The 14,023-nt window shown below is 36.1% G+C and overlaps 2 protein-coding genes across 2 annotated transcripts in view; one reads left to right on the forward strand and one right to left on the reverse strand.

Moving 5' to 3' along the window:
• LOC121431086 (adhesion G-protein coupled receptor G7-like) overlaps window positions 1–13,644 on the forward strand; it is a 32,974-nt gene extending 19,330 nt beyond the window's left edge. Inside the window, exons 11-12 of the mRNA XM_041628567.1 lie at window positions 368–434; window positions 12,034–13,644. Of these exons, the coding sequence (XP_041484501.1) occupies window positions 368–434; window positions 12,034–12,850 (884 nt within the window). The 3' untranslated portion in view covers window positions 12,851–13,644. The remainder of the gene's footprint in view (window positions 1–367; window positions 435–12,033) is intronic.
• Window positions 46–5,517, reverse strand: LOC121431088 (monocarboxylate transporter 7-like). The gene is made up of 4 exons (XM_041628568.1): window positions 5,207–5,517; window positions 3,609–3,749; window positions 913–2,172; window positions 46–624 (listed from the first exon to the last, which is right to left on the reverse strand). The coding sequence occupies exons 1-4, from the start codon at window positions 5,421–5,423 to the stop codon at window positions 482–484; spliced, it is 1,761 nt and encodes a 586-aa protein (XP_041484502.1). The 5' UTR covers window positions 5,424–5,517; the 3' UTR covers window positions 46–481.
• Window positions 13,645–14,023: the final 379 nt, after the last annotated feature.

Genomic DNA, 14,023 nt, shown 5'->3' on the forward strand with positions numbered 1-14,023 from the left:
AATAATCATTCACCAAACCAAGTTTGAGTAATAGATCAGATATTCATTAGAATGGACGATGCTGGCCATCTTGGTGAATAGGTGAAGATCAATATATTGATAATTGAAATCCTAAATAGATTATGGGACAATATTGTTCATAATGTTACTTCTATCAAATAATGAAATGTCTGATATTGATGATCAACAATGATAGTGATTGTAATGTAAGGGGAGGACATTCGTTTAAGCCCCCTTTTCACGTCTTCCATTATCTTTATGCCGCGTTTGTATTTTGTTTTCTTTGTTTTCATACCCACCTTTATTTCTGGGATACATCCATGATAATTCTAATAGAAACATTTTCCACTTTTTTTATATCCAACAGGATTACCAGCCATCATCGTCGTTGTCACTGGGGGGATAGCTCGCAGGAATTACGTCGACCCAGATCTGTAAGTATTATATATCAGCTCTACTCATTTTTGTCTTAATAATTCAATTAACGACTTTGGTGCTGTTGGCTTTTAGCACGACAGTAGTCATAGTAAAGGTACATGAACGTGATGGTACTCAAAATAGCCATGATGGACCCCAAAATCCGAAAGGCGAAGGGGAAACTTCCTGTGATATCAAACATCAGCCCTGTGGATAAAAAGAGGAAAGAATCGTGCTGAATGAGTGGGCTTGAGACCATCGCCTGCGTTCGCGGAGCGGGAGACATACATGTACCTAGAACTGTTTCACCGGAATAATGCAAATCTTTAAGATTCAATAACTTTGTCATTTGTTATCCGATTTTGATTAAATTTTCAGCATTTTGCTTTGTGAATTTTACTCTGTTTATTGCGATTTAAGTATCTTCAGTCTGGAGTATCCCTTTAAAACCAATTATCACATGTTTATCAATAAGCAAATTTATATTATTGTTACCTGTGACTGGGCCAGAAAGAAAGTTTCCTATACCGGTAAAGAAATACGACAAAGCGACAAGGCCCGCAAAATGGTTCTCATCAACCATTTCAGCCAACATTGCGTAATACATTGCCGTAGCACCAAATAATCCAAATCCTGCTAGAATTGAACAAAACAGCAAATTGATGAGCGAAGAATCGATGGTGTAGGCGAAGAGCGCCAATGCCGACAGCATCGTCAGCGAAGCGTAAACCGCTGGACTCCAGTGCGGTCGCCACAGTACAAGGAACCCGGTGCCGATCCGACCTGCCAGTCCTCCAGCAGATGCTGCAACTGGAAGATACACTGCCTGGGATGCATGGACGCCTACAGAGATCGCGTAGGATACAATGAAGATTAGCCAACCAATAAAAGTTAAGTCCAGGAGCATTCGAGAAGGTAGGATAGTGAGGCTAAATGGCAGCTCCGCCTTTATGGATTCGTACGATATGGTCTCGAGGAAAAATTCAAGAATATACTTCACGAGTCTTTGGCAACGGCCATTTGTCTCGATGTGTCTTTGATTTACGTTGCTGTCAATATCGCCACGTTTAGTACTCGACGTGTCTTTTGGCGAGTTCAGCAATGCCAAGTGCTCTCCGTCATCATCTTCGATTGACGACGATTCGTCCTCGGTCATCTCCTCACAAGCATGAGGCTGCTTGATGTTTCGTAAACAAGTATCGGCAATCTCACCATTTCTCGATTCACTTCCGTAAGACGTAGATGGTCTGTTATTCGCATTGAAATGCAGAGTCTCAGATGTTGTAGAACGACCCACGCTTCCAGGAGCTGATCGCAGATTTGAATGAGTATTGCCTGACTTGTATTTTGCCGTTGGTTCACCGATTAGACTTGAAGATAAAACGTTCGACTTCGGATGTTTCCACGAATCTCCTTCATTTCCACGGGAGCTTGGTAGTAGGGACGTGTCCGCGCACATTGAACCCGATCTTGTCTTTTCTCTTTCTTGCAAGCTTCCCGTTCCAGACGGCTCTGCTGTTTTCGGTTGCCTCATTAGCATGGATAGTGGAACATTATTCAAACTGATAGCTCCCAGGCAACATAAAGTTCCGTATAGTCCATACGCAACGTAAAGTTCCATTGTCAAAATGGGCAAAAGCAGAGATCCTATAACAGACCCAGCGTACGTTATGGTATTCGCGAAACCAAAGGAGTTCTTGAAATGTTGTTTCAAAACGATGACGATATAATCCGTTATTACAGAATAGCAACAACCTGAAAAATGAAAAGGATATAGAGCCATTATTCCCCTTTTGTTTCTGTTGGTTGTCCACTTTATGTTAATAACATAACAAATATGGACCATTCAAGCAAAGATCAACGCTAAGTTACTTCCAAATGCCATCAACCTACGAAACAAAACAGAGTGTTCTCGTTTACAAACCCTTGCCCTGAATAATCAAATAAATAAATAAATAAGAAGGGTAATAAAAAATGAATAAACTACAAATGATTAAATCAAAACCAGGCATTAGCGATCACCCACTTGTGAAAATAATCAGAAATGTCGTGATTTGCGAGGTAATGCAACGGAACTGTATCAAAATTTCATTGTAAAATAACTGGGATGGAATAACATTTGTCATAAGAGTCTTGCAAATAAATTTTAATGTTGACCTCAAAATGACCTTGACCTTACCATGTGACCTCTGAATACAATAACATGCAAGTCTCCTAAGTGCATCTACCAGCCAGGTTTGGTTCAAAAGTGACCTACGGTTGCGGAGTTGTGTGTCATAAGAGATTCTGTCATGGAAACTTTAACGTTGACCTCAAAATGGCCTTTGATCTTACCATGTGACCTCTGACTGCACCATAACATGCAGCTCTCATATGTACATCTACAACCCAAGTTTGGGTGAAAAGTGACTTGTGGTTGCGGAGTTACTAACTAAAGTGTCGTAAGAGATTCTTGTATGTAAACTTTAACGCTGACCTCAAAATGGCCTTTGACCTTACCATGTGACCTCCGACTGCACCATGACATGCAGGTCTCCTAAGTACATCTACAACCAAAGTTTGGGTGAAAATTAATTACGGTTGCGCAGTTATTTTTCATAAGAGAGTCTTGCACGTAAACGTTGACCTGAAAATTACCATCGACCATACCATGTGACCTTCAACTGCAGCATTATATGTAGGTTTCCTAAGTACATTTACCATCCAAGTTTGGTTGAAAAGTGACCAACGGTTGCGGAGTTGTGTCAAAATGTTTGTGACGGACGGAACTTGGACGACATTTTGATCCATTAGTCTCGCCTTCACCTCTGGTAGGTGAGACATTAAAAACGAACGTGGTAAAAATAACACACAAATAATTGTTAAAATGATAACAAAATTAATGAATAAAAGATGCGTTAAAACATTATCGAATGCAGATTTAAAACAGAGTGATAATATAACAATAATCAATAAAGGAGCGAGGCGCAGCCCAATCCAATCCCTCCTTCATAGCATGCATACTTTTTAAGTTTATTTCTGTAGGAAGACAAACGATGACCTATGTAAACAATTTTCAGTAATTTCACATCAAATTCAGCATATTTCCTTTATTGTTCTTCCCTTATTTGTTTTTGTCTGGGGGTGGAACAAACAAAATTTATTATCATAATATGATTGAAGTAAACAACATTACAATAAGTGCAGCTTACCTGATATGAGCATGCAAAGTCCCATGGTCCAAGCTGTTTTCGCAACTGCTGTAGCTACCAGAGCTAACCCAGACAGGAAGCTACCACAAACAGCTACCAGCCTGCCATTCAGTCTTTGGATGAGTAGGTTAGAAAGCGGGGCTATCAAAGGGGTATCATACCCAAATAAAAAATGATAATTTTAGAGAAAAGGGAAAAATCTGACAAGTTGATAGTAAAAGTTGAAACACTAACGGACAATCAATAAAACAGTCGTGAATTGTTAAAAGTTGTAAATACTGGTAATCACTATCACCCAAAGGAGACTTCAAATTGACCGCAAATGTGATGTCATAGTGATGTAAGGCAAGGCCTACTCTTCCTTGTACTCCTATACATACAATTGCTAAAATGTCATCCCCAAAGTTATGTATTTTTCTGATGAGGACATATAAACAATATACTACCTGGGTTATATTTAGATATACTGCCCCTCGGGAATGGGTACTTAGGAGAAAACCATAATTAAGTACTTTGAGTATGGGCAAAGTTGTCGTTGCCCCTTGATATGAGTTTACTTGCCCGGTTGCCAATTTGAAATCTACATAGTCTTAGGGATCTAAATTTTAAAGCAGACATCACTGTCAGATAGCATATCCGATTTCTTTCAAACTTTCACCATTCTGTTTAATTATTTTTCTCCTTTCTAACAACACATTTTGAGACATAGGGAGACATAAGGAGAAACAAGTGCGTTACATGAAGATCTCATCTTACAAAAGAACCCTGGTGGATCGGTGATTGATTCCATTCGATTGCTTGTATATTCTTTGCGGAGCGTAAAACCACAGATTTATAAAAATAGCACTGGCACTACCCGCCATATGTGATGAATATAAATAACATCGTAATTTGTTCGTGCAAATAAAAGGCAGGCATGCAGGTAGAATGTTGAAATCGGCTTTAAATGAAAGGAGAGAAACAAATCTTTCCATTCATATACATCACCTGTAGCAAATTTAATTACATTTTCGATATACATGTATATGTACATGTATATATATATATATATATATATATACATATACATGGTATATTGTTTCATTATATTTTTCCACCATGTTCACATGGAACAACAAACACAGATCATTGATTTTGATATCCTTATAAACGGTCTATTATTATGTCTCTGGACTATTTACGCGCAGATTATTAAAACATAACTTTTGTAGAATAGGCCTTGCTCTGTCAATTTAATAGAATATAAACAAAATCAATAATAATTGCAGTTTTAGGAATTTTCATTAGTACATAAGTGAAAATCATATGTTTGCGTGGATTTAAAGAATCAATCACATGATATAGCAGTATACGAAAAATCTCAAAAAGCCATCGAGGAAACTGTCGTTCCAAAATGAGTGGTATCTTTCCAACAATTACCCAAGAATTTTCAGTACTGTTTAGGTACTTCTCATAGACATGATGCACACTGCTTATTTTAACTACAACTCATTATGGTTATACCATTTCATTATCAACTTTTTTTCTTTTATTAAAACCAACCTACCACTGAAGTTGGGCAAATGAATTTTTTTTTTTTGGGGGGGGACAGAACTCACCCATGAGATATGTTACTGCGAGTTGTGATGTGATGATAAAGCCTATTGTTGCATGACTTGTCTTAAGTTGAACTGCAAGAAATGGTATGATGACGCCGTACGATTTCAACGACCCAATGAGGAGAAATCTCAAACTTGAACATGAAAATAGTACAACAAAGCGCCATGGTTCCAACCTATTCCTGTTTTCCTCGTTTCTACAAAATCGTCGGGACATTTTTTCCAACCAAGTCGGTGCTCAACACAGTCAATAAAACGTTATGTTCATTACTCCCTCTCATAAGGACGAATAGCACAAATGCGTCGATTTAGAAGTACTGGTGCATGAGTGACGAGGGGTGTACGGAGATATCACACACACACCTTCACATACATACACACAAAGCTTTGACCTGTTCTTCATTTTGTTATTGTGACTCGTTTGAGATCAATGTATCATTTAACCTTTGTAGCTAGCATTGATATAACGAAAAATGACGAGGGGGGGGGGGGAGACGTACACACAAAGTCTATTGGAAAACATGGAAAATCACGTTTCATATCTTAAACATGCCAACTTTGGTATACAAGTGCTAGATACATAATGTTGGTCTCATTTTAAAGCTTGAATTGAGAACTCTGATAATCCAACACTCTTCAGAATTTATTCCAATTGGATAATTTTGATTAGAGATAAGTAATTTTAAAAACCCTTCAAAGCTTACATTAAAAACACCAAAAATTATCGCATAGGAACAGCTTATGGCGTGATTTTTCGGCTAGATGGAGATGCATTATTGTGAAATAGAAGTCACTTGAAAGCTGAGTATAAGCTGCATCAAGGGTGATAGTACAAGCTTAATTGTATGCATATCAATGTGAGTCAATTTGCTCGATATAAATAATAAAACAAGGGTCGTTAAAAAGGGGTGGTGGAAGCGGTAGATATTTCATGCAACTATTGGATTGTTGCATTGCTAGTATCAAACATGCGTAACTTTGTCTCATTTTACAGCTAAATATAAAGGGTATAATACACCTGTCCTCTATACACATCATAAAATTATCAATTAACTATGATATATTGGAAAATCAAGGTAAAACTAATAAAAAAATGTTGGATTCTTATATTTGAAATTAGCATAAATTTGCATGTCGAAATTTCCTTTATCAAATTATTGAATCTCCTTAAGTCATATAGTATAATTTTGAAAGATGATTATATGAGCAGAACAAGTCTGATAACTAATTAATGATATGGGCAAAGATAAAAAGAAATATAGATGTCTGAAATAAAGTATATTGGGGTAATACAATTTGAAAATGTTCATTCATATGTGAGCAAAACACTCTCCCTCATTTTTAGTGCCATTCTGAAATCCCCATGAAATTTCCTTTCAAAAAAAAGTATACTTTTGCATGGATATGGTGAATGTATTTAAAGTTATGGCCATTTTTATACCGATAGTTGCGCTATCATTAGATTTAAGCGACGTAACATGAGTTCAAGACGTATGACCGTTATTTAAAAAATAACCACAAAATAATGACTAGTTGATATCAAATCCATTTCCACACTAGGCCAGCGTCCCCTGGAAAAACACGGGGGCGCCGAGCGATTGATGTTAAACAAAATTCATGAATGGAATGAACCACAAATAATAGTTCAATTGTAGTAATATCTATTATTACAACATTCCATAAAAAAGTGCATTTTTGCTATAATACTTGTTATTGGCTGCCGGGTGTTACGAAATATAGATTTTTTTTTTAATTCGACATACTCTCAGTGTGGTTTGTATTCTATCTTATTTTAAAATATTATCGAACTTGTCGTATATTGATGAAAGATGATGTTGAACTAAAGTTGTAGAATAAAATCATGCAAACAAAAATTGATGAACCTATGAACTTTCCTTCTAAATACCTTGGCTTTAAAAGCCTTTATATCAGCTAGGCATCTATTCCAAGCCAAGGGGTAGAGAAAAAAGCTCATCCAATATATATATATTTTTTTCTCTCTCTCTCTCTGTTTCCGGTGGCAGGGTGGGTCATCTCTTCTGTATTAATGGTTATTTATTAAAGCATCAAAACATTCTTGGCTGCCTAAGGCTGAATTAAAAATGTTTGTACGATTCACATAATTATACTTTTGACAGAATAGTATCCCAAAAATGTATGTATGTATGTATGTATAAATTTATATATCAGTAATTTTGCATGTACAACAGCTTTGGCAACTCTTTTATGTAAATATTTAGTGAAAGAAATGAATGAAGAGAAAAATGGCAGGCGTAGCTTAGATCAAGGTTCCTCAGAGCTATCTGCCGTTAGAAAAAAATTGGTGACGCCGAAAAATGTCTCTGCCGGGAATCGAACCTGAGCCCCCAGATTTGAACGCCGCGCCGGTGCCTTAATCACTAAACCACGGAGACTGGTTAGTGGCTAGGGCGACCCCGATCCACGATTGATTGTCAGATATATATATATATATATATATATACATACATGTATATAGAAGAGCTTAGTTGCACAACGTGTTAGGTCCATTTTTCATGAAATTTGAATTTTTAAATCTCAATGTATAGAATTTTAGTAGCTCTATAAGATGATACCAAATAAAAGTTGAAATTCCCATTAAAAAGTAGAAATAAAATGGCAAAGAAAAATCACTTTTTTCAAAAGGGGTAAGGTCCACAAGGAATTTTTTTGGCAAAAAAATATTCAAAAGAATATGAAGACAGGTAGAATTCTGTTATACCCAATTTCCTTTTTTACACGGTATGCTATCATGAAAATCTAGTTTCGCATAAGAATATTGCAATATGGGAGAATAAAAGAAAGTGAATTTCTTGGAGCGGATCGACCTAACCCCTTTTGCAAACAAACTCTTCTGAAGAGCTCATTTGTCAAAAGGGGTTAGGTTAATTTTTTCATAAATTCTATTGTTGTCTGTCTCAAAACCTATTGATTTTTAGTTGCTCTGATGATACCAAAGAAAATTTGAAAATCACATTAAAACGTGAATAAAAGTGGCAAAGAAAAATCCCTTTTTCATTCAAAAGAGACTGGATTATTTTCAGTTTGCTAGTACGAGGGGTAAGGTCCACAATGATTAGTTTTTGAAAAAAAATTATGAATAAAAGAAATTGAAGACAGGTACATTTCTTTTTTACCCAATTTTATGTTCACATGATAGGGTAGTATATCATGACAATTTAGTTTATCAGAATATTACATCATTTATCGGAATGGTCCAAAGTCTGTGGACCTGACCCCCTTTTGCAACACAACTCGCCTTAGTCTGCTCCGGTTTATGTGAAAATAATAATAATAGACAGTTCTTGTATAGCGCATAACACATTATAAATAACGTCTCTATGCGCTTCCAACGGACTTGGATAATAAAAGGATCACATAATGTAAATGCCGTAGAAATAAAATCGTGAAAATCGTCAAATGAAAGGTGAAGTCTTCGTTAATTCCCATGATATGACAAAAGTTAGAAAATTAAACGGATAGAGAGATAACAAGAGAAAAGATAATTAAAAAGGGAATTAAACGCATTTTTAATTCGGGGATTTTTTTTAATGTCACATCATGGGCTCTGCCTAAAAGTGTGACTTTACCTTTTATTTTTGAGAGCTACGCTCCTTTTAGGATTTACGATTTTGTTTTATTTTCCTACGGCAAATACTAAACCATTTGTGATTACATTTTTTTTTGCAAAGGGGAATATATATACATTTTAGGCCATTCCAAGAAAATCATGTTTTTCTTTTTATTCTCCTATATTGCAATATTCTCATGCGAAACATAATTGTCATGATAAATTACCCTACCATGTGAACATGAAATTGGGTATACAAAGGAGTCTGCATATCTTTTGAATATTTCTTTGAAAAAATCAACATTGCAGTTCTAGCCGCTTTGCAAAACAACTGAACTGGATCCAACCACTTCTGAATAAAAAGGTAATTTTCTTTTGCCCTTTTTTGACATTTAATGGCCCTTTCAACTTTTGTTCGCTGTCATCAGAGCGACTCAAAATCTATACGTTGAGACAAAAAAAAATGGGATGATATCCCTTTTGCCAATGAGCTCTTCAGATGAGTTTGTGTGCAAAGGGGGTTAGATCCACTTTGCACCATTCCCAAAATACATGTATGTATATATGTTTTTATTTTCCCATATTGCAATATTTTAATGCGAAACTAAATTGTCATGATAGTCTACAATGTGAACATAAGATTTGGTATAAGAGAAATCTGCCTGGCTATATATCTTTTAGAATATTCTTTTCCAAAAATTACCTTTGTGGATCTAATCCTCTTGAAAAAAAGGTGCTTTTTTATTTTTTTCCACTTTTTAATGTGAATTTCAGCATAGAGCTACTAAAAGTCTATACATTGAGGCAAAAAGTAGAATTGGATGAAAAATGAATCTAACCCCTTTTGCAATTGAAGAGCTCGGTGAAATGGCTACACATGGGGAAAAAAAGAAGACATTGTCAATGTAATCATTATCATTAACATGAAGTGTTGATTAACTTCTCTTTCCATATCCGACCAAAGGGACCATCCCGTAATCATGAAATTAGTAATGAGGGTTAGGACCATGGTCGGAGGAGCAAGAAGACCAAAAATTAACGTCATTTCCTTTTTGGTTTTGTACAAAATGGGTACCTTATATAAGCGCTATAATGCCCTCCTTTTACATGTGATAGTTTCTATTTATGTCTCCCTCCTGTGCTTTTCTTTTAGTTTGCTATTTTTCATTCTCTTTATTTCAATTTTGTATTAGGAGCTACCATCACCTTTGTCACCTTCGAATACATGTACAAATTATGTTGTGACAGAAATCAAATCTAACGATATACCTGGTCCCACTCTGAAGAGTCTTGTAGCACGCAAACACAGGAACATGATGAAACTTTAGATCATTCTATATCCTGAAGCTTGTCTTCAGTACATTTCCAGGCTACAACATCGCATTTAAACTAAAAAGAAAATCACCATACCAGCAAAAAATTCCAGGTGCTCCTGTTTCTACCTATTAATCCCTCTTCTTCTTTATATGTTGAAGTACCAAATCGGTTTATTTAACCCAGTTATAGACCTACATGTATGTTAACATAAAATTAGTTGGGGACAGACTTCCTAGATTTCGGAAATGTTCATTTAGCATTACCATCTTTCATGAGTCTGTCCAGCCTCGATAGAACAGTTTATTTTCGGTTTTGTTCTTAAAGTATTTAGCCTTCCGTAGGATTTCTTTATTGAATCCAAGAAATTATTTCATTTACACCATATTGTTATTGTTTTACAACAATTGTTTCTTGAAATCCATTTTTGAAACAGAGCCAATGCAATAAAAATGATTATCGAATAAGCTGTCATAAATGTATAGATTAAAGATACAAAATGTCATTTCTTTTCAGTATTTTCTTTAAGATTTATGTCCATCCGCGTTATTCATTATTTTACGTTTCTAACAAATTTATAGTCTGGAAAGACTTTCTCGCTCATAATTACCCACCTATTTTTCTTAAAATCAGTTAAAAGTAACCAATTTATGTTATTACTTATATTTCCCCTGTGCGTACTGATCTTGCGCTCAAAATATTTACTCATACTGGGCCTTCAATTCCTTTTGAAACAATATTTATTAGACAGCGATATAATGAAATCGCCTTCTTTGTATTCTTTTGAATGTAGACAAAAAAAATTCTTTTACAATCGTATGCCTGCATGTAGTAATCGCATTACTCGAGTGACTATCATGTAGACCACTGTACTGTATTTACATTTCTTCTCTTTGATCTATCTTCATTTCGCTTAGGAGTTTCTTATCACTATTTTTCTGGGAACCTATGAGTATGAGCTTTGCTTTTTAATAGGTTCTTCATATTTTACGTTAATTAATTCAATTGCTTAGATAAACAGTGAATGCAATCATTTTCATTATGTTCTTTTTTGTTCAAGATGTATTTACTTTTGATTGAATGTGAAACAATAAAAATAAAAAAAATAATCAAATCATATACGTAGGTTGACATGAAAGCTGGAGAGTGACCCGACGTCCTGATTTCCACGAGATGGTCCCGTATTTCACCGATACACTGTAAAAACTGTGGTGTTAAAACTTACACCAATTGGTGTTAATAGAGGACCACACCCTGAGGTGTTAAGATAACACCCTAGAGATTGAGCATAACACCAAAGAGTGTAAATGTAACAACTATAGGTGTTGTAATAACACCTATAGGTGTAAAACTAACACCACCAATTTAACACCGGTGTAAAATAACTGGTGTGGTCCTCTATGTACACCGGTTAACACCACGGTTTTTGCTGTGTATGTCTTGTATCCCATACGACCCTGCTCGGGATGTCATTTTGTCCCGCGTTTCTCGATTTTGAACACATTTATGTGAGAATTACCATGCATTACATTTTATGCATAATACACAATACACCAAATTGATTCATGTTTTATTTGCGAAATCTTCGTGAAAACTATTGAACGTGTAGAGAAAAGGTTCGTTATCAGCTTATGAACTCAAGATGAATGTGTGTGTGGGTGTGTGTGAGGATTTGAGTGCGTGCGCCGTGAGAACCTTTAACATTAGCCTGAAGTCCGTTAAGTAATTCATAAGTCATTCTATTATGTGGACCATTGACGTAATAACAATATTACTTGCGTATGTGGGAAAATCGTTAAAAATTCTCGAAAGAGCAATGTTGACCCAATGCTTGAAGTAGGGTTCTGTGCCTGCTTTAGATTCGTCTTCACAAGATTGTATTATATGATTTGATGTCATGTTCTATATTTTGTTGGTTTTACAGGTGTTTCCTTGCAAAGATGCCTAAGCTTGGTGGTTTGCTATGTCCCATTGGTGTGATCATCGTAGCAAACATCGTCATCTTTACCATGGTTATCATCAGACTCGGACGAACCATACGGACAACATCACCCAAGAGGGACAGTATCATCATGCGTGTCAAAGAGGGTCGGCAACGATTGCAGAAAGCCATCTGTATTTTCCTTCTCCTAGGACTCACCTGGTCATCAGGGTATCTTCTCCTCATCGGCACCGCCTTCAATCAGATCTTCCAGATCATCTTCATCGCCTTGAACTCCTTCCAGGGATTCTTCATCTTCGTCATCTATTGTCTTCGACAGCGCGTCGTACGGGCCGAGCTGAGCAGGATGTGTGGTTGTGGAGAATCCAAGAAACGACGAAGTATCTCACTCTCCAGTGCCAGTCAACGGGAAGAGACGATGAAGACCCGTCATACAGAGATGCAGTCGACGACCATCGGTCCATCATATCAGGGTATCGAGCTCGAAATATCAGATGCTGAAGATGCAGTAAGTCAGCCGAATGGAGGGACCAGTGGGGAAGAAGGGGATCGTACAGAAGTGGAGCCTGGTCAACCTGACATGCCCGATAGAGAAAGGGGAAAACGAAAGAGCTCTGCACGTCCAGTCAGGCAAAGGAAAAGTTGGTTAAGCTATGCCGAGATACGGCAGCATTTGGAGGTGGTGCTGTCCAGGCATGCCAGAGGGAGGAGAAGTCGCAAACGGAAAGAGGACCTTTCTTCAGAGTGTTGGGCTGTTGGTAAGCAGGACAAGAATAGGTCTCTTGAGTCACAAGAATAAAAATAATGCTATATATGCATATCGCTTCAAAATAACTCCAATATCAGATATAATTTGTATTTGAAAATATGTGGTTAAGGAAATGCTAGCATCATTATTTCCATTCATCAAGCCATAGGGTAGCGTGAGAGACAAGTTATTAAGTAATCTTGGTAATAAAGGCGTAGATTACCATGATTACAGAGCAAGTCAAGAAACGGCCAAATGTTATTAAAAATCAATCTGTTTATGGGCAACGAAATTCAGATTATATCTTTTAGTAATAGAAAGAATATCTTTTTATAGATTCAAAGATATCAACAAAGACGGGTTGACGAATTAATAATGTCATGTTGATTTTTCCCATCATTTTGCGTATTTCTATGGAAGCCAAATGTGATGAAAGGTGTATAAAAGTGTGTATTTTATTAATGTTTGTATTTATTTTCATAATTTTTATTGAGCTTTGGCCCTGAGTAATCTGTGCTTTTTGGTGAAATTTGTTTCTCAGCTGGGGGTGGGGGTAACCTCCATCTGGGGCCCGTCTTACAAAGAGTTGCGATTGATCCGATCAATCGCAGCTATGAAAAGCCTGCAAAGTCAGCATATAAAATGCATGTTTGTTATTTATTTATTTATTAGGTCTTCTTTATAGCCCTTTCAATATCGAGTATTGTTCAAGTTACAAAGTAAAACCTTACATAATACATGATAATAATAAAAAAATAGTATTATACTTCGGATATTAATCACATTCACGCATAAACATCCACACACACGAGCACACAACCTCACGCACACATACGCCTACACAAAAATAAATACATTACATTAAAATATATATATATATATATATATATACAGTGCGTATCAAAAAAAGTTTACACTTTGAAAAAATCCTGTAAAATTATAAATTTGTAATATCCTGAAGATTTTTCCACATTTTAACATTGGTACAGATCCATTTAAGCAAATGACGATATAACTATCGAAAAATATTTCCGCTTGAGTGAGCACCACTTACTTTTGAAAAGTTAGTGAAAAATGATTTGCGCAGAACTTTGAAATAGATATGCGAATAAAAGTAAACCTTTATCATGAAGAACACGTAGAATTTAGCAAGTAAAATTGATTTGAAGATATCTTGGACCTCTTTTAACTTGTTTCCTTGCCCAATACACTTCGAAGAGTGCA

This window comes from Lytechinus variegatus, chromosome 17 (assembly GCF_018143015.1).
Source record: "Lytechinus variegatus isolate NC3 chromosome 17, Lvar_3.0, whole genome shotgun sequence".
Classification (NCBI taxonomy): Eukaryota; Metazoa; Echinodermata; class Echinoidea; order Temnopleuroida; family Toxopneustidae; genus Lytechinus; species Lytechinus variegatus.

Excerpts from the sequence above, each read along its gene's own strand:
- LOC121431088 (XM_041628568.1), bottom strand. The coding sequence starts at position 5,423 with ATGTCCCGACGATTTTGTAGAAACGAGGAAAACAGGAATAGGTTGGAA. Across the intron at positions 3,750-5,206 it reads CGCAGTAACATATCTCATGG|CCCCGCTTTCTAACCTACTC; the intron begins GTGAGTTCTGTC and ends CCCCTTTGATAG. Across the intron at positions 2,173-3,608 it reads ACTTTGCATGCTCATATCAG|GTTGTTGCTATTCTGTAATA; the intron begins GTAAGCTGCACT and ends TTCATTTTTCAG.